Raw genomic sequence first — 25,012 nt, forward strand, 5'->3', positions numbered from 1 at the left:
GGTCCTACAGAGTTGGTGACAGTTTTGTTCTTATTGAACCAGTTTCTCTCATGGGGAGTGAAATTCTGACATCTCCTCCTCCACAACGGAGGTTAGAAGAAGTAAATTTTACATAAAAATTCCCCCTTTTGCAAGTCACTATGATCCTTCAATAAATTAAAGTGAATATATTTTTTGTTGTTGTATGCTTGTTGCATTTCAAAAAGGATCAATGCTGTGAGTTGTGTCCTGTCCATATTTGTTTGTGATTGTCCCGTCATCCATGTCATCACTTCACAATTCATCCTCATCTTTGTGATTAGCCAAAACTGGCTGAAAAGCAAAATAAAACAATTTAATCAGTCATGCAAAGTTACTAATATGCACAACTTTTGCTGCTATTTCATACCAATATAGTGAAATTTCACGTAGAATATATCATATTGGGCTGCTTTGTATTGCTTATAAAACATATTTAGCAGTAAAATCTACCATGTATAATATATGCTGGAAAAATTGTGTGTGTATGTCAAAATGATGCAAAACACTTTCACTTTTTTTAAAAAAAATATGATTTTGAACATAAAGAAAACCCTAATCATTGTAGCTTAATGTTAAGCCAAGAAAGTGAAAGAACACATCACCATCTTAAAGTACACAATTTTTCCATCCAGGAAAAATAAACACGTAAACATAAAACATCAGAAGCAAAAGTTACACCAAAAAATGTGCGAGTGTGATAGGTTTTTTATCACTTGTAAAACAAATCCCTACATTTTTTCCCCTCTGGAAAAGTGAAACATCTGACAATGCTTCACATACCTCAATTGATAAGGCACTAGTCAGAAAATGTACAATTAGCCACCTCTGTGGTGGAGTGGTTAGCACAGTGCACTATGATGCCAGTGCACTATGATGCCAGGAGTCCCAGATTCGAATCCCAGCCTGGGATTTCATTACATCATCACTCACTCTCATCTTCAAAATTAGCCAAAAGTGGTAGAAAACCGAAGTAAAATAAACAAAATCAATCAATAAATTGACATACACAAATATAAATTTGGATTGTATGCCTTGAATGAGAATTACAGTCATCTCATATTTAGGGAAAAATTATGCAATCTAATACCAACCCTATAACTGTGGTTCCCAAACTCCTTGATTTATTGATTACATTTAAAGAGAGAAATTCACCATGGAGCACTATCGTCATATTGTGCATTTTTGTGTCATGTATGTGCATTTTTGTCTGCTTTTATCTAATTTTATCTAACTGTATCTTCAACTTGTTAGACATTATCAACTAACTAGGGTGTGCACATCATATACAAATTAGTTAAAACATATAAACTTAAATACAAGTGTAGAAATTTTATTTATTTGTATGTTCCCACCATGCACTGTATACACGAGAAAGAAAAGATAGGAGGAAAGTTTGGTAACACTTAGAATCTTCCACGATTTCGACTTCCAGCATCAGTTGTGAAGTGTGCTTCTGCTACTCTCCCTTCTACCCTTACCTGTTTTTCACTCCATTCTATCCTTGACAATGCCAGTGGGAAACATCAGATATTTTAGTTTACTTTTTAAGTGTACAGTGTTTCCTTTGGTGATCCAGCACTATGACAGTTAAGACAAACATGATATGTTCAGCACATTGTGCTACAAGCTATTTCTGTGACTAATACAAAACCTTATAGAGGAAAAAAGGGGAGGGGCAACTACTACATGGCCACATTTTTAACTTTCTTAACCTTGCATATGTAATGCAATGTAAGTTTTCATTTTTATTTTCCTCCTCTGAAGACAACAGCTGTTGTCAAAAATCTGAAGATCATGTGAAAGTACAATAAAGTGATTCCCTGTGCTTTGCACCATGCAATGAAGGCACATAGGGGGTGCAGAGTTAGGGCCCCACACTTCCTTGATCACAGCCAAAGTTGGGGGTGATGTGATCAGCACCATGTCGCTGGTCAAATTTACCCCACAGAGTTTCCTCCAGGTACCCACTTTATATGATGCTGGGTGGGTGCTGGAGCTGCTTCAACAAGTGGAAAAAATCCTGGTTCTCCGCTGCCAGGGATCAAACCCGGGTCTCTCACATGGTAGTCAGATGCCCTAACGACTGAGCTACAATCCATTAACTCAAACAATTTTTAATGCATTTGGATACACTCCCCAAATATAGGTGAAGTGGTTGGTGTAATGCACACATTAAATATTTAAAATGTACATACCATAGCAGCACCAACAGCTATGCCAGCGAAACCCATTTCTGTAATAGGAGTGTCGATAACTCTCTTGTCACCATATTTCTTCCATAAACCTCTAGATACTTTGTATGCTCCATCGTACATTGCCACTTCTTCACCAAGTAAAAACACTCTTTCATCCCTTTCCATTTCTTCATCTAATGCTGCATTTAGAGAATCTCTCACAGTCATCTGGAAATTGGTAATACCTATTAGTGTCACATATGTTATAGAGAAGGAATACAGCTATAAAGTATTCTTGTAACCACAGCAATGCCACCATACAGACTAGGATTAAAGATACAATTTTTGGATTGCATTCATCAACAAAACTAACTGAAAGCTAACTCTGTACACAATCAAGAAGTTTGCAAATTGTGCCAGTGATGGAAAAATCTATATTCTTTAATATATTCATTTTGACAGAAATATAGGCAATTAGTAAAATTGATGGTCTGGAATGTTTACTTCCACAATGTATCAAGTAACTACTTAGAAATTGCTCTATTACTATTCTAAGCATACACACAGAATTGAAGGAACTAAAATGCTCGCTAATACATGAAATGTCAACTATAGTGTGCAAATTAACGTTGGGGGAATGCCGGAGACCCCCCTCCTCCTAACACACACAAAATATTTTATTCCCGGTAAAAGAAAATTATTTTTTTATCCCCCTCAAAGAAAAGCATATAGTATACAATTTCTTAACTAAGTAACATACAGCACTCAAAAATCAATATAGATTTAACAAAGTTTGAGATATGCACATGAGTCATTTTATAAAAGACCAAACTTTTTAAATAGCATACCAACTGGCACAGAAACCACACTATGGCTATGGAGTGCATGTAGCAGGAAGTTTTGACAATCAACTGTCATTGTGGTAACAAAAAACAAAAAATCTATCAAGAATTCTTTGCTCATTTTACATCATTTTAAGCAATGCTCCCTTCAAAATAGTTAGTTCCCTCTACTAGCAATACACCATTCCAAATGTTTCTTCCATTGTTGGAACACACTTTCTGTGATGGCATGCAGTTTGCTTCATCAATTTTCCTGAATGTGTCAAATTAATTTAAGGTATGGGAAGGAAGAAACAGTCTGTTGGGGCTATGTCCAAACAGTAGGGTGGATGGGGTACAATGGATGTCTGATGTCATGAAAGATATGTCTGGATGTAGAGTGATGCATGAGCTGGCACATTGTTATGGTGCAACATCCAGTTCTGATTTTTCCATAATTGAAGCATTTTTCTGCATGCAGGAACCCTCAAACATGCTAAAAATTGATGAAACGACTGTTAATCATATGACCAAGTGATACAAACTCACAAGACAAGGCCTTTCAATCAAAAACCACAACTAACATCACCTTCATCTGTGCCCAATATATCCATGCTCTTATCATCACTGAAAAGACGTTTTCTCTTCCCCACCCACTGCTATGATTGCATCATGATTTTAACATTATAACCAATAAACTACATCTCATCTCCTGTTATGACGTTCTTAAGAAAATGTTCATTACTATTTGCATTGACAAGCAGTTCCTGACTGATTTCAATTTTTTTTTATCATCAGCCAACAAATAAAGTACAAGTTTTACACTCACACTGTGCATCTGCAGTTTTTCAGTCAAATTTGATAGCAAAATCCTATGCTGATGTCCACTTTGCCAAACTTTTCTAATGGTTAAATGGTGATTTCCACAAATCACAGCACAAACTATTTCAACATGGTTTTTGTGTTGCTCTCTTCAAAATGCATAAACCACTTGTAGTACTGCATTTGGCCCATACAGTCCTTGCTGTATGCTTGGTTAAGGAATTGAAATACCTCTGTAAAATTTTTACCAAGTTTGCAGCAAAATTATACACACACACACACACCTTGTTTCTAAGTTTTTACATTGTCACTAATCCAACAAACAGCTTGTGCATGTGTGTTCCGTTGATACAGCTTAACTTCCAATGTTCATAGCTGAATGTGTTAATGCACGGCGAACAAGGCAAGACTGCAGTAAACAAATGGCTGCTCACAAAAACCTAATGGTACTAATCTGATATTCCCTGGATAGATTTCTTCATTTTTACAGAAGAAATTACTTATGGTAATAAGTTCCTGTAGCATTGTCTAACATCTGGAAGGTGTTTTGTGTGATGTGGGAATTTTTCATAGCGGAAATTCATGTTCTTTGTTGAAAAATAATTCTCCGACGGACAATAACGCTTGGCGCTTACACCTTCGTACATCATCAACAATGTGAATGTGTTTTGTTCATATTCATTGGGTATCCAGTGTTTCAAACTGTCAGTGTTTGCAACGAAAGTTAGAAACATGACGCGTTATGGATGCGTGGTGAAATTCGTACTGGGTGTGGAAGATCCAGTGGATTTTTAAATTTAATTGAACACGGGATCGTGAAGAAAGGAAAGGAATGTCGAAAATGTGGCAGTGAATGTAAGCTGCTTGTTAGAAGGAATGGGCTATGGGTATATGACTAATATGACATGTCGTGGATGCGTGGTGAAATTCAGGTATGTTTTCCGTATCCTGGAAACTGATTTCTTCAAATTTAAAAGTTTGGGGCTCATTTGGGGGCAGGTGACTCCGGCCAATTTCTAACATGCCTTTAACAGGGACTCTATAGAGAAAGCCGGGGAGCCGGAGTAGAGCGGAGGCGGGGCCACGGCGGAGGGTGGTAGGTCAATTACCCCAGGGGTGGAGCCCGGAATCGGTGGGAAATTTGGACTCAAAAATTTCAAACGAAAATGATTTTTTGGTTTAAATTTCCCACTGATTCCGGGACGGATAGCGCCACAAAACATTACAATTTTCTTCGTAAAACAATGCAAAAAAGTTTAAAAAAAATGGATCAGATGAGCTTTGTTCACGAGTATTTCTTGGGTTCTGAAGGTTGAAACACTGCATAATGAATGAAAATCGACAAAACACAAGCATGAAGCACGATTATGTAGGACTGTGTACACACCATATTGTGTCTCAGGCAAGCGAAAAGACTACGAGAAAGAAGTACTCATAATGTGAAAAATTGCAATTACTTTCAACAAAAAAACGTCAATACACCTTAAAGAATGTTCAGTGAAGGAGATAGGTAAGTACAAATGTCAAAAATTGACAAAACGAAGAAGTTATAGGTGTCCGGGGAATATCAGATTTTTACATACAGACATAACAAGCCATGTCTAAAATGATTGTGTACCATGATTAGTTCAACATTAAACAATCAGAACTTGGGCTGATACCAAATAATTTGCTACCGAGATGACATGAATGGAAGGATTTGTGTGTATACAATATTTTGTGTACTGGTATATGTAAGATAGAGCACATCCTTGAGGGACTTAGGATTTGTCAAATGAATGACCGTGGATTCTACATGCATTTGGCGATTGTTACTAATCCTGAGGAAATAGACCTACCTACTTTGCTACACTTTTTGGCAGTAGGTGTAGTGTAGGTGCGAGCTAGTGTTAACCATGTGAAAGGAAATTGTGTTCAACCAAGTTGACACTGTATGCAATGCCTGCTGCTTTGTACGTACATTGATTGGTTAGCACATACCATGTGTCCATACACTGCTCCCGAAAGTAGTGCAAAGAATGCAGTCACCAAATCAACAAAGTAGACAACTCAGTATTGCACTTTGTAACCAAGTACTAGACACATGAGTAAAAAGAGAGTAGAAAAACTAGATGGGCTAATGTAGGATATAGCTCATGCTAACAACACTTAAGTGCGTCACTGTAGGCAACGGCAGTACTTAAGTGCAAAAAATAAATTGTGTACAGACAACATACGTAGTACAATTTATAACATTAAATTCACATGTATTAATACTACACGAAAATGACAAATTTTTTTCTGTCTATCTAATTGTCTGTTGTACAAAGAAATTAATTAATTTGACTGTTCAGATATACAAATACAGAATTACGAATTTTTATTTCTTATCTATATTGTCGAACATTTAGTTTTATCAATGTAATATCCTAAAAAGCTGTTTATCTTATTCGATACAAAATACTTCCAAGTTTAAATCAATGGTGTGATATTACATGTAATTCGATCAACCAGACGATTAACATATCGTATGTTCAAAAAATATTTCAGTACGGACGCATTAAATATTATGAGCATGAAATGAAAGTGAGTTAATGTTGGCGTTTATTTTCATCACGCAAATAACCTTAACCATAATCCAAGGTCTTACCTGCTGACCATTTACCGCTCTCGTGGTAGAAAACGTTCGCCGGAACAGGGCATTATTAGCACACTGCAAGAAATAAGAAAAACAGAGTTACCTACTGATACCTAACATATGGTATATGTATTTTATTTATGTGTTAATACATGTAATAAGACGTAATGAAAATAAAGAAATTACCCTAAGCATCATACTCGCAGTTCGTACAGGAGCCATGTTTGCAAGACAGACGACAAATCCAAGCGGAAGAGGAAGTTATCAACTGAGGTTTTAAATTTCAAATAACGAGACCATATTATATTTTAATATGACAAAATGACTTAATTTAATGTTATAAATATATTTTTATAAAGTAAGTAGTTGTTGTTTGTAAGTTTTTAATTCCATATGATATTCGTAGTTGCTTACGTAATAACTTCCTCTTCAGGCTCGACGAATCCCAAATCATCTATTAGCATTCTCTATCATTCCCTCTTGCCCAAGTTAACATCGGCGTTTGCAGGTGTGTGGTTGGTACCTTCCAAATAATGCATGATTGCTATATCTACTTTTGTCGTAATCGTAGATTTTAAAATTTCTATTTGACGAAATACTTTTTCTTTGTAGGAATCGACAAGCAGAATGCTGAAAAGTTTGCTAGAGGTGGCTAAAAGCAATCCTTTTGCAAGTCCATTCCAAGTAGCTCACTGTGAAGCACCTAATATCGGCAATGTTGAAAAACAGCTGGTTCCAGGAAGAATAATTGGTGCTGCTACTGCGGCAGGTTAGTACATATGTGTGATTCGAGTTGGTCACTACAATATTTGAACAAACCTAATTACCATAAGAGAGAGTGCCGGCCACACTGTTAGTCTGCAGCATCTAACCGTTCACTATGCCAATGCTAATTGTCGGTAATGCGTTTGGCACACTTAAGTTGTTCTTTAATTGACAAGTTTTTATTAACGTTTTGTTTCCAGGAAACTAGAGATGATTTTAAAATTAATGTTTTTACACAACGCTTCGGTAGAGAATTGCCAAGCTCAGCACAATGACTGGCAATTAGATCGTCGGTACCAGACACTACTAGTATTACTGCAGTATAATATGTGTAGGAAATCATTTGATAAGTAGCAATAGCCTATTGAAGCTTTTTCTTTGATTGGTGCAAGTAATGACACATCAGTGCGGTATTGCCGTGATTACCTTACATATGTATAAGAACGACTTAATTTTTTAAAAAAAATCATAATGTACTGCACCAACACTGGTTATGTAATTTTCCATTAAATACTTAATTTTGGAGCAAATTTACAATACCGGAAGTATCTTCCATTGCTTTCAAATTTGGCATACTCACTAATTTTGGCCTCGTAATCATGAATCTGTAGTTAAAATTTGGCGGTCACGTCTAGAAATTGCAAAATAAGTCGAAAAAAGTGGGTCCGTGAACGGAGTAAACACCCTTGATTTAAGAAGAAAACAACTATTTGGTAAAACATTTCTATCCGTCGGACAGCTATAACTCCTTCGTTTCATCAATTTTTGACATTCGTACTGACCTATCTGCTTCGCGGAACATTCCTTAAGGTGTATTGACGTTTTTTTGATAAAAGTATTTGCAATTTTTCACATTAAGACTACTTCTTTCTCGTAGTCTTTTTACTTGCCTCAGACACAATAGGGTGTGTACACCTTCCTACCTTGTCGTGCTTGTGTTTTATCGATTTTCATTCATTATGCAGTGTTTCAACCTTTGGAACCCAAGAAATACCAGAGCAATTTTACAATATCGGGAATTTCTCCATTTTGTTTGAAATTTGGCATACTCACTAAATTAGGGCTCCTAATCATGAATCTGAAGTTAAAATTTGGCGCTCACATGTTAAACTTGCAAAATAAGAGTGTCAGTCATTGCAACCGACAATGCACAATTGCTCATTATTTATCGCAAGATTTTCTGTTTCGAATACTTAAAGAACGAAATATATATATTCCTGATATTACTACGACCCTTAAATTTAACTATGTTTCCTAACCTATACTCCATGAGGCCTTAGAAAGATCGCTTCGCGGGCTTACAGCAGACTACAGTATGGGGGTGCGTCTGCGAGAACCAATCAGGTCCGCGAATGAGCGAGCCCGGTTGCCACAGCTAGCTCGCTGCACCCTTCTGGAAGGGTGAGTGACCTCTTCCTCTTGCTGCCTCGGCCTGTTTGTTCGGCTGAGGAGCAGACGACACGAGAGTGTCGGCAATAGTGTGTGAGCGACGTCTGCTGTTAGCCTGCGAAATGCTCTTTCTAAGACCTCCTGTACTATAACCTAACCACGCGCCAATGGTTCGTGGGGCTAGCCATAATTCAGGAATTTCTATACGTGAGTGCCAAATTTTAAGTGCAGATTTGTGATTAGGAGACCCAAATTAGTAAGTATCCGAAATTTCAAACAAATTGGAGAAATTCCCTGTATTGTTAAATTATACCGAAAAACCCTATGAACAAAGCTCATCTGATCCATTTTTTTTTTTTTTAACTTTTTCGCATTGTTTTATGAAGAAAATTGTAATGTTTTGTGGTGCTATCCATCCCAGAATTGGTGGGAAAATTAAACTAAAAAAATATTTTCGTTTGAAATTTTTTAGTTCAAATTTCCCACCGATTCCAGGCTCCGCCCCTGGGGTAATTGACCTACCTCTACCACGGCCCCGCCTCCGGTCCGGCTACCCGGCTTTCTCTATAGAGTCCCTGTTAAAGGCATGTTAGAAATTGGCTGGAGACACCTGCCCCCAAATGTGCTCCAAACTTTTAAATTTGAAGAAATCAGTTTCCAGGATATGGAAAACATACCTGAATTTCACCACGCATCCTCGACACATCACATTAGGCATATACCCACAGCCCATTCCTTCTAACAAGTAGCTTACATTCACTGCCACATTTTCGACATTCCTTTCCTTTCTTCACGATCCCGTGTTCAATTAAATTAAACAGTCCACTGGATCTTCCACACCCAGTACAAATTTCACCACGCATCCTCGACACATCACGTTTCTAAACACACAGACAGTTTGAAACACTGGATACCCAATGAACATGAACAAAACACAATCACGACACGTGATGATGTACGAAGGTGTACGTGCCAAAGGCTATTGTCCATCGGAGAATTAATTTTCAACAAAGAACATGAATTTCCGCTATGAAACATTCCCACATCACACAAAACACCTTCCAGATGTTAGACAATGCTACAGTAACTTATTACCATAAGTAGTTTCTTCTGTAAAGATGAAGAAATATGTCCGATTAGTACCCTAATCTAACCTAATCTTACTGTGAATGGTTCGTGAGGCAAACATGTTTTCCACCTTTACGCAAAATGCCATTTTCTCACATGCAAATCAACGCTCTCACAACACTTGAGCAACGTTGGTAGCAAGACCGTTGTGCGGAAAAGAAGACTTCTTCCTATCGTTTCCATGTTAGTGTATGGAGAATCATAGCGGTAATTGACAAGGTTATTTTGCAATGTCTAGAGGTGGGTGCCAATTTTTGACTGCAGATTCGTGATTGAGGCCAAAATTAGTGAATATGCCGAATTTAAAAGCAATTGGAGATACTTTTGGTATTGTAAATTCATACCTTAATTTTTGGCTGCATGTATTTTCCCATTCCTGAGTGGGAGTTATCCTATACATTGACCTACTAATTGCCCCATCTAGTTCACTGCACTTTTTTACTCTCTTTGCACTGAAGCATCTAGTTGGTTACATGGTGCAACACAGTCTTTTCTAGTTCGTTGATTTGGAGTCAAGTAGTGTATTTGGAGTTTGCACTATGTTCTGGGTCAGTGTATGTGTGGTGTATGGTCATGTGGCGAGTGCTAACTAATCAAATGAACATTTAAAGCAGCAGACAGACTTCAACACCGGTTGCCTTCTACTTTGTTGAATGTCATTTCCTTGCACCACCCTGGCACTGGAATACACCTGAACTACACAGTGTCAAAAAGTGCAGTGAACTACTTTGATGGCCTGCTGAACTGCCTAAAATGATACAAGTTCCTGTAATTAAATGAAGTGGTTATCCTTATGTTGCTAAGATTTTTGAGATATCAATGTGAAAAGCTGCATAAAGATTCAAGTGTTAAGAGTAAAACGGCATAAAAAAATATTTAAAAAAAATTGGTTTAGACTTTCTGGTTTATTTGCTAAAAGTCTTGATTGCCATAGCCATGTAATTATCTATCAAGAAAAAAAATTGTTTCACCACATGTCTTGATTTGTCAGTGACCACAAGGTTACCTCTCAATTAATTTTTCCATAGACTTTGCTTTAATATTCCTTGAGTAATTTTTACATTAATTAACAAGAATTATGTGAAGAATTTATCTGGTGAAATAGCTTAGGCTCCTTGACAGACTTTCCCCTCGAGAACTATGTCTAATTCTTTTTTTAATTTCAAGATTTGGTTGTTTTATAAAATAATGTAATATAAAATGTATTTTGGGGGCATGGAAACCTCAAATAACAATAGCCCCGTCTAGTTCACTGCACCTTTTGACACACTGTGTAGTGTAGGTGTCAGACTCATGCAAGGAAATTACTAATGCTTCGGAACAGGCAGACCCTACGGCAAGGTCCAACAACCTTTCAGGAAGGTCTGGGTCATAACAGGCCATGGCAGGGTTTATCTGGAGTCAAGATTCTTCCAAGTGTCCAGTGGCATGCTCAAGGAGGGGTTGGTGAGGGTCATAATTCCTGCTTAGGCTCAATCTTATAAAAAAAAAAAAAAAAAAAAAAAAAAAAAGAAAGAACATCAAAGGCAGGAAAAGATGACGAAATGAGGAATTCAGGAATGACTACTATAAAGTTCAAGTAACCCCTCCCGCCCTTAGAAAATTCTGGGCACACCACTGCGAATGTCTGCTATTTCCACTTGTTAACCTTCTGGAGCCCAAGGCCATTTTCACAGGTAACCAACCTCCTTGGTGCCAGAGCAGATTTTTAGCAAAATGCAGAGTTTCAATTAAATGAGTGTAGATCGGAGGCTAATTGCCCTAGAGAGATAAATGATATACCGTTGTACGCGGAATGAACCAGAGATTCAGACTATATAAAATTTATGCAAATTCGGTGTATCTGTGCTGGGGGAGGGGAGAACCCCCAAAATTCTAAAATTTCCGAAAAAAATGGGGATTTTCCCCCAAGAAAAAAGTAGATGACTGTGTCGACATGCATATGGAAATTATCACTGGCATATAAGGATTATTATATATATGGCATTATTATCGTATGACCAATGTAATGCAAGTTGTACCCCCAAAAGGAATGGTCAGCACGCCACTGAGTCAAGCTTCAAAATGCAGCATTACCTTGAAATGACTGTAGCTCAGAGGCTAATCGCCCAAGAGAGATGAATGATATACCGTTGTACGTGAAATGAATCGCAGATTCAGACTATTATGAAATTTATGCACATTCGGTGTATATATGGAGGGGAAAATCCCCCCCAAAATCATATTTTTTAAAAAAAAAAATTGGTGTTTCTCCCTGCTCCCCTAGAAGAAAGGACATGAAAAGGTCAACATGCACAGAAATTATCGCTGGCATGTCAGAAATAGAAGTCTCAACCTTTCTGTTCTTAGCTTTTTTGTTTATATGTATTTCTAACATTTTAGTGACAAATGTAACGTGTGTACGCGAGTTTGTGTACGTAATTTGACTATAGTATTGCTTTTTATGTTATTTTTAAATATATACAAGATGCCATTTTAATGGTGTCCATGGGTCACCAAAACTTATAGAGGACGTCAAAACAAAACACTTTCCTCAGTAACATGTGTGTCGTTTAGGGGTGACAAGCGTTAAGAAAAATTCAGTTTTGCCGCCTGTATGTTGGCAACCCAACACAACATTTGGTTGCATCTGTGATATATCTTCCTGTTATGAAATGCTGCAGATGTCATCAAATATTTACAAATTGTGCAGCAGGATGTGCATTGGGACTGCGGGTACCGATAAACAAACTTCCTTCGAATGTAGTTTTCAGGGGTGAGGGAAACTCATTGCTTTAGAACAACAAAGCCGGCAAAATTTTTCCCTTGAAAAAAAACTAAAAAAAAAAGGTCTCCTTATTCCCACTATTTTCATGAAAGAAATGTGCAACAATCATTTCTGTTAAATACATGTGTTAACAACAATATGAAAACAGAAAATCTGAATTCTAGCCAAAAATAGCGAAGTTATAAGGTAAAAACTATGACCTTAACAAAGCGTCACGTTCGAGACTATCTGGCACCTGAGGGTTACCAAAGAGCATCTCGATCGAGAGGATCGGACACCTAAAGGTTAAGAGGAAAAACACACACTGAACTATATGAAATCTGCTTTTCATTATCAAAACAACAATTGATGGTGGATCATAAAAGTCTGTGCCTTTAAATGCGACAATTGAGGTGTTTTCATTTCAGTTTCGACCATATTTAATAATTCTCATCGTATGGGATAGAATTGTCTTTTGTAACCATAAGGTCTATGGTATGAGCTTTTACATTGAACTGGCAATGACCTTGCCGTTTATCAAGATATATATTGTACCTCCTCCCCCCTTCCCCTCCATTGAAAGATGGACCCTGATGTTTGGCAAATCTTGCGATGACTACTACGTAAAAATGTCACGCTTTGCCACCGGAATGAAGTGCAAATGGTGCAGACACCAAATACGTTACTTGGCACCAAGTAGATGAATCTGTGTTGCACCATGTAACCAACTACATGCTTCAGTGCAAATAGTCAAAAGTGCAGCAAACTAGGCAGGAAGTATAAAACCTATCTTGAGTATTTTGCAGTTTTTTTATTTGTAAGAACTGGTTGTATACACACTCAAATAGTGAAATAGAAAAAAACACATGCAAGTGATAGTCACCAAACTCACCACCCCTAACAATGTCAAATTATAAACAAATTAACACACTCATTCACTTCTATTTTGGTTTTGTAAGTTTTCAATCCTTCATGTTTGATTTATTTTGTAATAGATTTTAATATGAAATAATTAATATTCATTGTTGTGTGTGAAATGTAGGCAATGGGGGGGGGGGTAACCAGAATTTTCCATCTGGGGGTGTAAGAGTAAATGTAGAGCCAAAATACCCAAAAATTGGCCCTTTGTGAAAATTTAAAGGGGGCAGGGGTGTGGATAAATCACTATATGCAATGACTTGTCTGCTGTTTTGCATTGTCATGTTGCATGATATAATCACTTGCATGAAGCCCTTTGCTTGTACTGCTTCAGGCTAAGGTAACAGCCATGAGGGCCATTACCTCATTTGCCTTGTGATGACGATGAGATGGTAAGAGGTGAATTTAACTATTGAAACAAAATCCAAATTATGCACTAGTGTTGCAATATGTAGATATAGCCTGACAAGTTAAGTCCCGATATGCGCAGATCGCTGCGGAGCACTTCGTATTACGTCATCCTCCCCACCACTCTTCTACTCACTGGTCTGGCGTTGAGAGTACCAGTGGTGCCAACTCAGCAAAATTAAGCTAAACAAATATGACAAATAATTTTCACTGTTAAGCCTGACGGTGCATGCAGGCTCCTATTATATCAGTGGTTCATTTTATTTAATCCAGCCTTTGAAAATGCGTGCGGTGCGCCGATCGTAAACTGTAGTATTACGCACGTGCGTTAAGGTTTATAAAGAAGAGAAACTACAGGGCGAATGACTTCATTTTCTGAATGCGACATCGAGCAGTGTCCATTTTTTTTTGTTATTTTTTTTTTTAACCGAGTGGGGTGGTGGCTCGTTTTTTTATCGTACAACAATCACCACGAGAAGGCAATCTGATAACACGCTTGCCTGTGTTCTAATCTAAAGCATTGAAATGTTCATGCTCTTTACTCTTGGCTGCAAGATTCTTACTTTGAAAGAGATGGACTTATGGGCGAGTATGTAGATGAACTGATAATTAGACTTGGTGAAGCCGATTCAGACACGAACACAGATTCATCGGTAGACACAGACTCGGATGAGTGGGAGAGTGAAACTGATGAAGAAGAACTGAAAAACATTTAGAAGGTGAGCTCAGTTCTATTGTTTATATATTTTTCATTTTTCTATCGTTTTATTTCATACATTTCTTATGCTGGTAAGAAATATGCCTAATATAACTTAATTCATTTAAGGTTTAAAGGGAAAATATCAAAATGTATTCAGAATTTAGCGCAAGCAATAGGTAGCGTAGGTGACGGGATACTAATTCATGCCTTTCACATTCAAATTTCGTTGAAAATTCTCAGAGGATTCAGCTCCCTCCAGTTTGCAACACTGCGAATGAACGTCGCTGCAGACAATGGAGTGGGGAAATGTGATGTGAGGTGCGCAAACAATGGATTGCAGCATCTTGTTTTTAAACTTGTCAAGTTATAGGAATCTATATCAGAAACTGAATGTGGGAAATCGAGCACAAATTCGCATTTTCTGATGTAAGATGTTTTCTCCTTTAGAAGCTATAAACCCACTGGCGGTTTCAGGATTCGTGAGCAAGGGATACGATAAGCAAAACAGCCCCCCCCCCCACCTGTACTTATACAGAATGAAAATCGATTACACAGTTTCATACAGTCTTTACCAATTGACGTGACTAATGTACAATTTACTGCAAAAGTGAAGCAAGCAAAAGTAAACTTATTTTTGCGTAAAGTGTGTAACCTATTTTTGTTCACATTGAATTTCAATAAATTTAAAATTTTCTGCTTTTCCGTTGATAATTTTGTAAAATAAAATTTGCTCATGGGTTTCTCTTCTAGTAGAATGTATTATACTATTTTTTTTCTAGCAATTTTATATGTAGTATCTACAAGGGTTGGAACTTAAATAGTGGCAACACTGCTGTGGAGACACTATGCAATGGAATGTAGTAGTGCCGCTGATAGCACACGTTGACATACCTACCTTACCTCCAAGCAAATGGACTCGTCCGTCCCACGTCCCAGGCAGGCGCACAAGCGAGGGAAACACAGTCACTTGTGAGTGAGCGGTCTAACGTGAAGGTCACTATGTTTTCCAAAGAGGAACAACGGAGTTGGATCAAGATTGAATGTGCCAGAGGTCGTACAGCACGACAGTGTCATCAAGAGGCATGCGGGGAATCGGCATTGCCATACAGAACAGTGGCACGGTGGGTAAAAGCCTTCAACGAAGGTCGGCAAACTGTGGCAGACATTCATCGGGCAGGTCATCCTAGCGTCTCTGAAGAAGTGCAAGCTGTTGCCACGTTAGTGGACTGTGATCGAAGCATGACGATTCGTGAGCTCGCCCACGAAACCGGATTAGTGCATACGACTGTGCTTCGCATCCTGAAGGAACGCCTGGGCATGCGCAAAATTGCATCACGATGGGTTCCGCATGAGTTGATGGAAATTCAGAAATGGATGCGTTACGACGCTGCTCAGACGCACTTGGAGCGCTATGAGCGCGAAGGTGAAGCTTTCTTACGCCGTATCGTAACACTGGATGAGACATGGGCCAGATCTTACGAGCCAACACTGAAACGCCAATCCAACGAATGGCATCATTATGGGTCGCCGCGAAAGTCGAAAGTGCATTAGAGCCCCAGTGTGGTGAAAGTTATGGTGATTCTCGTGTACGACTGTGATGGTGTTATCCTAACGCATTATGTTCCTCCACGGCAGACTGTCAATGCCCAGTATTACTGTTCATTTTTGGAGCATCAACTGCGACCAGCTTTGCGAAAGAAGCGGCGACACTTTCTGCGCAACCCACCCATCATTTTGCACAACAATGCACGGGTGCATACAGCGCAAGCTGTGGCTGCTCTGTTCGGTCGATGGGACTGGGAAGTACTGTACCATCCACCATACTCCCCGGACTTAAGTCCTTGTGACTTTGATTTGATTTCAAAGATGAAGGAACCACTTCGTGGCATTCGCTTCAGAACTGTTCCAGAGATTCAACAGGCAGTAGACCGCTCCATTTGCACCATCAACAGAACAGGCTCTGCTAACGGTATACTACGCCTTCCACATCGCTGGCAATGGGTTCTACACAACGCTGGTGACTACTTTGAAGGACAGTAACAGGTACAAACATGTAACTCTTGTGTATCGGTTGTGAATAAATAGTTGCCACTATTTAAGTTCCAACCCTCGTATATGACTATTTTTTAAAAAGTATAATTAACGTAAGAACTTTTTGGAATATAGAGCACTAGTAAAAAGGATCCCATATTATACATGCATATTCATATATGCTTCTAACGAAACTATTAACATTTAATTATTAATATTTAATAATTAGATAATATAATTAATATCTCTATATTGTTAATGTCTTTTGTATTTGTTATAATAAAACGTAGTACATGATACGAGGTATTACATACAATATTTTTCCAATATGTGTTCCGAAAGATGAAAGTTAACTTATGATCGATCATTGATTTCGGTTCTCCTTTCCAAAATATTACCATCCACCTTACACTCTAAGCAGACGAAATCTACCTTTCTCTTGTGGCGCCGGTGCCGTAAGGTTTATTTAATTTTTCTCTATTTGTACTGAAATGTTTGTGCATGTTAAAAATATCAAGGTTAACAGTTGAGTTTACAAAAGAAGCCTACAAGGGCTGTACGATCTGAATCGATCAATGCAATGTGAAATATTAACATTTCTGCACAAGTTTTGTTCAACAAACCATCAATAATTCCTAGAATCGATCTTGTGTCATTGTGATTCTTATTTTTGATTTCACCAAAGTAACTTCGAGAAACTGCTCTCTACGCTTGCTGTCGAAATTGGCATGCACAAAAATGATCTAATGATTGACACTACTGTTGGGTAAAGAACAGCTGTCACTGCAGATCTGACGACCGAAAGTACAAGAAATTGAAACTATAGAATTAGGTACAACTACTTCATTCAAATACTCATCCAAAACATATGATTTGTTTAACTTTTTTCTTCAGGGGCGAAATGTTACGTGTTCTCATTGTCTCTCAATAACTTAACTTCATGGACGAAAAGTTCATTAAATAACTCACATTTTCTTTTGTTGTTAGCCGTACCGAATAATATACATAGTTTTACCAAGAAATGTCCAATTCTTGCAGCAATATTTTATTGTTTTCAAAAGAAAAAGCCAGGAGAGAAGCAAAGAAAAAACAACACTAAACCTGACATAACTAATGTTATCCAAAATTCAAGTGTCAATATCTCTAGTTTTGAAACTCGAATTGCAAAATTTTTTCACTAGGATATTGTTTGGGAAAAGTGTACAAAAATGATGTGCTAGAAGGTAGGTAGTTTTTCAATGATTTCAATAACTCCTGATTTCGAACGTTTCAGAAAATTATTCATGAAAGTAGACTGACACAAGGTAGCCTTTTCCTGTTCTCTGCATTTTCCTATTTCTTGCCCCTGACAGTTTTTTCTTTGCTGTACTCATTTTCATTGGATGCGAAAACTGAAAGCCTGTTAAGACTGTACTCTTCTAATGCATGCGATTCACTCACTACCAGACCACAACCGAGTATCCGAAGGGAAGCAATACTATGAACTATTTTAAAAATATATTTATCGTGCTGCTTATTGTTGCGGATTATTAAAATGTTCAAAAACATCCAGTAGCCCTTCCGCATTCTGAAGCAGTGAACGGAAAAAGAAACACCGACAATTGAATTCGTAAAAGTGAGAATGGGTTTTATAAGGGATTGTTTACGTTAGAGGATAGGTTCCATGCAATTGTTGACAGTTGACAGTTGATTGAAGCAGCAAACAAACTATGTTTTGGCATGTTTTCCTCTTGCATACCTTCAAAGTGTTTCAGTCTGAACATTGCAACATGGAAGTTGCATAGCAACAAATATGAACAAGAGCAAGTTTATCCCAAAGGATGCATTCAGTAAATAAAATCCAGCTACGTTCTGCCTTCATGTCGCCCCGGTATCCATGAAACAACAGGGGGCACAGCAGTACCATCGTACCCCCCCACCGGAGCAGCCAGTGTATAAACCCATGTACAGTTTATAGCTTCAGATAAATTGACTATGGTGACGGTAGATACTTACTATAGGCTACATAACTTGAAATAAAAACTACTGCCCGGTGTTTAAAACTAGCAATAAGATTTTTTGTGTCAATATGTTGCAATATAAACACAATATAATATAAATAATAGACCCTGCAATGTAATTTGATGAAGTTTAGTAAATCTTCTTTTCCACATTTCCCACATTCCTATCTTGAGATTGTTCTTGTTCCAGTGTTTAATATCTGCATAATGCAACACTATCATTTCATCCTTAACATGGGGCTTGACAGTTAAGTGATACATTCACTTCTAACATGTCATTGCACACAAAACATGAAGCATAACCATGGTTATGGACCTGGGCTGAACATAGGTACTTTACATCACTTTAACAAATCTTCGCGAGCTGTAAAAAACATAATGTTCATAAACTATCAAAATATTTTCACTTTTTTAGCGGAGGTACAGATTATGAAGGGTACCAATAGCTCTTCAGATATTCTTCTGCCCACTTATATTGTCACAGGTTAATGTCAAAGGTAAGCAGTGGCTCTGGAACTGGGGTGGCAGATTTGGTTTGAGCCCCCATGGGTAGGTGGGACTAAGCCTCCACTATTTTTTAATGTTGCGAAAGTTTGTTTATATTTTATTAGTTTCCAACGGATACAAAGAAGTAAAAATGTTTGAACACTTCCAAAATTTTCAGCTAACATTTTGAACTTATGGAATAGGAGAGATCAAGCAGGTGACAAACCCCAATTTGCTCATCAGGAAACTTTAAATTCTGAAGCAACATGAGAAGTGGGAGACCCTGTCATGCATTCTTTCAACCACTGGTCACAATGGATGGACATCAGTCAAGAGATCACCTCATGACAGCATGTTACAAAGTCACTTGCAATATCTTTCAAGCTATCTTTGGTGTTACGAGTCTCATCTGTCTTTATGGATCACACTCTCCCCTGCTATTATCATTATTTCTAATGGGAAAGTTCACATTCTTCAAACAAATCCTTTTTGCAATTCCAGTACCTCCGAGATAATCACCCTTCCTTTCCAAATGTAGAAGGGGTCTGGCAACACACTTATTGTCAGCAAGTAGTCCACCAGAAATCAAGAAATATTTGTGTTGGAGCAAATATGTTTCAGCAACATTAAACACACAGAATTGATTAAGAATAGTTCTGCTCTAGAAGAATGTATATTTTGACAGAAAAGAAGTATAGATTACACACATCACAACCAAAATCACACACAGGAATGCCTCCAGGAATGCTCAACATTGGAGCAAAATGAGATTTTGAGGCTGGGCATGTTGTATGGGTTTTCCTGCTTTTATGGCTCAACTTATGCAGAGTTGAGTAGCAGGGAGCAACAGCTGATAACAATTGAAAATCATCTTGGAATCCATGACCATGTTCAAATAGGCAAGTGCCCTGTCCAGTTCTCTCCCGTTGCCTTCATGTGCCGTCGAAGTTGTCAGAATTTGCATGTCCCCTTGCAGCATGGTTGCCCCCTTTTCCCACTAGGTGTCAGCTTGAATGTTATCCACAACGATCTGGGGTGCAGGTGCACAGTACAGAAGCAGAAGGCAAATACCAACCAAACATTGCAATGATTTCCACCTATTTACTACTCATGAAAATGTGGGGTTTATCATTTGATATAGCTTTCCTGTCTTCATGATTCTATCTCTCATTTCTTCCTCTTCTTTTCCTTGACTGTTTATAATTACTCCAAGATACTTGAAATTTGTCACTTGTTCTAAAGGTTTGTTATTCAGTTTTATCTTATGGTTTGTCTTTTCTCTGCTAATTATCATTGTTTTAGTTTTGTCCGTATTTATTTCCATATTCTTTTTCTTTAATTCTTCATTAAGAATATTTAGGTTATATTGTAAACTAGCCTATGTATTAGCTATTAGTATAATATCATCAGCGTATATGAGCTCTGTTAGTTTAATTGATTTCATATTCCAGTATCCTACATGAAATTGTTTCATTTTTATATGGCATTCCTTTATTACTTCATCTAATAGGATTATAAATAGATATGGTGATAGTATATCTCCCTGTTTAACTCCTGTTGTTATTTCAAATTCCTCTGACTGGTGGTTTCTCGTCCTCACGTAGCATCTGCATCCTTTGTACCAACTTTGGATTGCTTTTATTAGGTTTTTATCCACTCCTTTCTTCTCTAAAGATTTCCATATCTCATTCCAAGGAACTCTATCAAAAGCCTTTTGTAGATCTATAAAACATACATGTGCCTTTTTATTGTATTCTATTGTCTTGTCTGTTATTTGTTTGAGTGTGAAAATATGGTCTTGTACACTTCTTGCTGGTCTAAAGCCTGCTTGACTTTCTTCCAATTGCTCTTCGACATATTTTCTGAGTCTGTTCTCCAGGATTCTTGAATATATCTTCTCTGGCACACTGAGCAATGAGATTCCCCGATGGTTTCTGCATTGTCTATTATCCCCTTTCTTGAAGATTGGGATTATTACTGATATCTCCCATTCCTTCGGTACAGTTTTCTTTACCCATATAGCATTCAATAGGTTCAAAAACAGTTGCTCTCCAGCATTTCCCATGTATTTAAGCATTTCTGGTGTTAAACCATCATGTCCACTAGCCTTACCTAACTTCATTTTCTTTAATGCTGCTTTTAATTCTTCTACTTTGATATCATTTATTTCCTCTTCTTCATCCTCCATTTCTGTATCTTCTGTTCTTTCGTTTCCTGTTTGAACCTCCGCCTTTTAGTTTGTGTTTCATCCTTCAGCAATTCTTCGAAGTATTCCTTCCATCTTTGCATGATTTCTTCTGGTTTTGTTCTTAGTTTACCATCTTTTCCTTTTATGTATTTTAATGGGCTTTCTTTATCTTTTCTCATAGTCTTTAAAACTTTGTAGAATAGTTTTTGATTTTCTCGGCTGTTCTCTTCCATACTTTCCCCACATTTTCTCCATGAGTTCTTTTTAGCCTCTAACACTTTCTTTTTGACTATATCCCTTTGCCTCCTATACTCTTCGAAGTTTTCTAAATCATTAATTGATAGGTACTTTTTCCACAGTATTTTCTTGTGCGTGACTTCTTCTTTCAGCTCATCTGTCCACCATGCCGTTCTTTTCATTTTGTTTCTAATGTATGTTGTCCCACAGCTTTCCTCTGCAGACTGTATCAAAATCTTCTTAAATTCATCCCACAATTTATCTACATCTCTTTCTTCCTTTTCATGTTTCTCTTGTATCTTTGCTTCTATTAGTTGCTGATATTTTTCTTTAACTTTTGTATCTTTTAATTTATACGCCTTTATTCTTATTTTATTTTGTTTTTCCTGTCTTCTTTTTCCTTTAGTTTTTAGTACTCTACTTCTTTGTACTACTCTTTCCATTATTAATAGTTTATGGTCACTCCCAATTTCCGCCCCTCTTTTGACTCTGGCATCTCTTATCTTTCTCATCGTATTTCTCTCTACTATGAAATAGTCAATTATAGATTTTTCCCTTCTTGTTGGTTCTTCCCTAGTGTATTTATGGATTTCTTTATGTGGGAATTTAGTATTTACCACTACCATGTCATTTGTTACACATAATTCTAATATTCGTGTACCATTATCATTTAATGTCTCTTCTCCATGTTGTCCTATTACCTGTCTCCATTCTTCCGTATTGTTTCCTACTCTTCCATTTAGATCTCCTACTATCAATACTTCTTCCTTTCTATCATCTATGATTTTCTGTAGTGAATCATAGAACATGTTTTTATTCTCTACTGTATCATCTTCATTTGGACCGTAAACTATTATCATTGCTATATTTTCTTCTTCTTCTTTAATGTTAACAATCATTATTCTCTCACTTATGAATTCCCAATCTATTATATTGTTTTTCTTTTCTTCGTGGATCAGAAGTGCCACCCCTCCTGTAGCTCTTTCCATTCTCGGTACTCCACTATATATCTGTACATATCCGTCATCTAACTCAATTTCTTCAATTTAACATTATCCTGTGAAACAACCTTGTACGTTACGTTTTTTGCTTGTCTGTCAAAAGATAATTATAGGAATTTAAAGGTTTTTCAATGATTCCATAACAGACAATTTTCACCTAACTCTATTAAAGAATTAACAGGTTCGGGGTTGAGGTATTGAGTCAGACTTTCATAAAGCCAATGGCATGTTTTCAGTGTATCTGAAGTAAGGCTGTTTTTCTGCTAATTAACATTGTTTTCCCTTACTCCACCTTTGTGGATAACTAGTACAAAATAGTAAGGTACCCTTCACCCTCTGTACCCCCTCAAGAAAGTGAAATATTTACATGTTTGAACGTCTCCCTTTGTGTTTAGCTCTTGGAGATGTGGTATTGTGTAGTACATCTTGAACCTTATTGCGTTACCATGAAGCAAAATAGCCCAATGGCTTTGCAGATGTGAATATACCACCCAACATGACATTCCACAACAGCAGTTACATTTTCATGTCTGTAGATTTGGAGCTGAGAGCAATTTCCAACATGTTCTTTCGCTATTTTATTGTACATACAGTTTTTACTAATACAAAGGTTGCTACTCACCAGGAATTCTGCGTTAATTATTGGGTCAGGAAATTCTACGTGAATTTTTCACCGTAGACGTGAAAAATTGCAACTATTATTAATCCAAGTCCCATTAAATTTATAAATGCTCTGAGGCAAGTTTTTCACAGTATAGGTTTTATTTTTATCGAGGAAGGAAAAGAAAGCTACGGGGAAAATAAAACTGAATTCTCTCAATCCGTTTACTTTGTTAGTGTCTTTTCCAGAACAGTCTATCTCACAGATGAAAGATTTTAGCAAGATAAGATATAAAGTTGAATAGACAAATTTGAGTTTAAAGTTAATGTACAATTAACAAATTTTCGTAGATTAGTATATCTTGTAACATCAGTCACTTGTGTTTGAAGATGTATTTAGTCTGAATATGTGGAATTGCAAATGTAAACTCCGTACCTTAAATTAAATATTTTAAATATATATACCATTTAATTGAATTTAATAAAAATTTTTGATACATTGGGATCACACAGATCCTTTATATTGTTAATAAATTTGTGTGTGCAGATGTGTTGATAGTGAAATTTGTAATACGTTGATGTATACATATGCTTGTATACCCTTGAATTTTTGGAAAGTTTGCCTTGAAAACTGGGAATTATACTTGAATTTTATCATGGTCCTAGATTGGCCACCCTGTAATAAGAAGGGCAAAAGTACTCTGAGAGACAAGTTTTTACTTACGCAGGTTATGCTTTGGGATCAAATATCAGTTATTTGTTTTTTCCGCATGCTGGAACCAATTTTATATTACATAAAACATTGAAATCTGTCTATTAAAAAAAGATCAACACAATTCTAAAGGGGATACAGTGGGTAGGTAAATGGCTTCAATAATTCTTGTAGGGATTTCCCTTTCATACTCCTTAGAATAGTTAATGTTAGTTTTGTGGCACTTTGAATTGGCAATGACAATATTTTTAAAAGATAGTAATTTTTAAACCAGTAATTAGCAAATATGTTAATGCATAGGTGATATTTGTAGTTACCCTAGTTTCTTGTTATGAATTGTTAATGATAACTATTTTTGAGGATGGAAGAGAACAATCCAGAAGGTATAATTTCAGGTATTTGCAAGAAAATGCTCTAAAATGAAAATGTGAATTTTGGGAAAAATAACACCAAATAGTAAAAAATAAGAAATAAAAATACACCAATTTGGAAAAAAAATCAAGGTCCTGACTGATTAGGCATAAATAAAACAAGAATGTCAGTAGTAATTTATTGCATTAGTAAGAGTAAGTCCTAACCTAATTTTTGGCATAATCACCATCATTGTTCTGGCATTTGTCTTAGCATGGCACTAAATTTTGTATGTTCATGGCATATGTGTCTGACAGCTCTCAAATCCTTGTCCTGCCAAAAACCTCTTCAGTTGAACAAAGAGATGAAAGTCAGTACAAGCAAGGCCAGGGCTGTACAGGGAGTGGTCCAAGGATCTCTCACCTGAATTGATGCAAAGGGCCCACCGTGTACTCAGCTGTATGGGCTTGTGCACATTCGATTGGCCTTCTGTGAGTTGTAGTCCGCACTCATGGTTCTTGCAAGCAGAGGGTTCCAAACCTCAGTGGAAATATCAACATATAATACCAAGAATGGATAAGGAGACTGATTAATTACAAAATGTATTTCTTAATCACTCTTCACTCTAACTCATTTAGTCATAACTTAAAAATAATCAAGTATTTTATTTTACTTACTGCCTATGATAAAATTCCATAATCCTTCCCTATCTTGTGAATTGTAATAATTTTCCGAATTCACTATTTTTCAGTTTGAATTCAAATCATAGAGAATAGGGAAATTAAGTCAAATCCATACCTGGATCTGTATAAGTTTATTATTTTCATTTGCAAAAACATTGATTTAGTTTAGTTTGTAATTGTCAGGGAAAATGTAAATTTTGTCCTGGAAAACCTG

General features: G+C 37.0%; 2 protein-coding genes across 2 annotated transcripts in view; one reads left to right on the top strand and one right to left on the bottom strand.

The window, feature by feature from the left end:
- Window positions 1–6,693, bottom strand: part of LOC145984043 (pyruvate dehydrogenase E1 component subunit beta, mitochondrial-like) — a 41,748-nt gene extending 35,055 nt beyond the window's left edge. Inside the window, exons 1-3 of the mRNA XM_083117383.1 lie at window positions 6,642–6,693; window positions 6,468–6,530; window positions 2,217–2,423 (exon numbers count right to left, since the gene is read on the bottom strand). Of these exons, the coding sequence (XP_082973509.1) occupies window positions 2,217–2,423; window positions 6,468–6,530; window positions 6,642–6,677 (306 nt within the window). The 5' untranslated portion in view covers window positions 6,678–6,693. The remainder of the gene's footprint in view (window positions 1–2,216; window positions 2,424–6,467; window positions 6,531–6,641) is intronic.
- Window positions 6,694–6,888: 195 nt separating this feature from the next.
- Window positions 6,889–25,012, top strand: part of LOC145984044 (solute carrier family 25 member 3-like) — a 38,127-nt gene continuing 20,003 nt past the window's right edge. Inside the window, exons 1-2 of the mRNA XM_083117384.1 lie at window positions 6,889–6,963; window positions 7,068–7,224. Coding sequence (XP_082973510.1) covers window positions 7,083–7,224 — 142 coding nt within the window. The 5' untranslated portion in view covers window positions 6,889–6,963; window positions 7,068–7,082. The remainder of the gene's footprint in view (window positions 6,964–7,067; window positions 7,225–25,012) is intronic.

This window comes from Lepisma saccharinum, chromosome 2 (genome assembly GCF_977018435.1).
Source record: "Lepisma saccharinum chromosome 2, izLepSacc3.1, whole genome shotgun sequence".
Lineage (NCBI taxonomy): Eukaryota > Metazoa > Arthropoda > Insecta > Zygentoma > Lepismatidae > Lepisma > Lepisma saccharinum.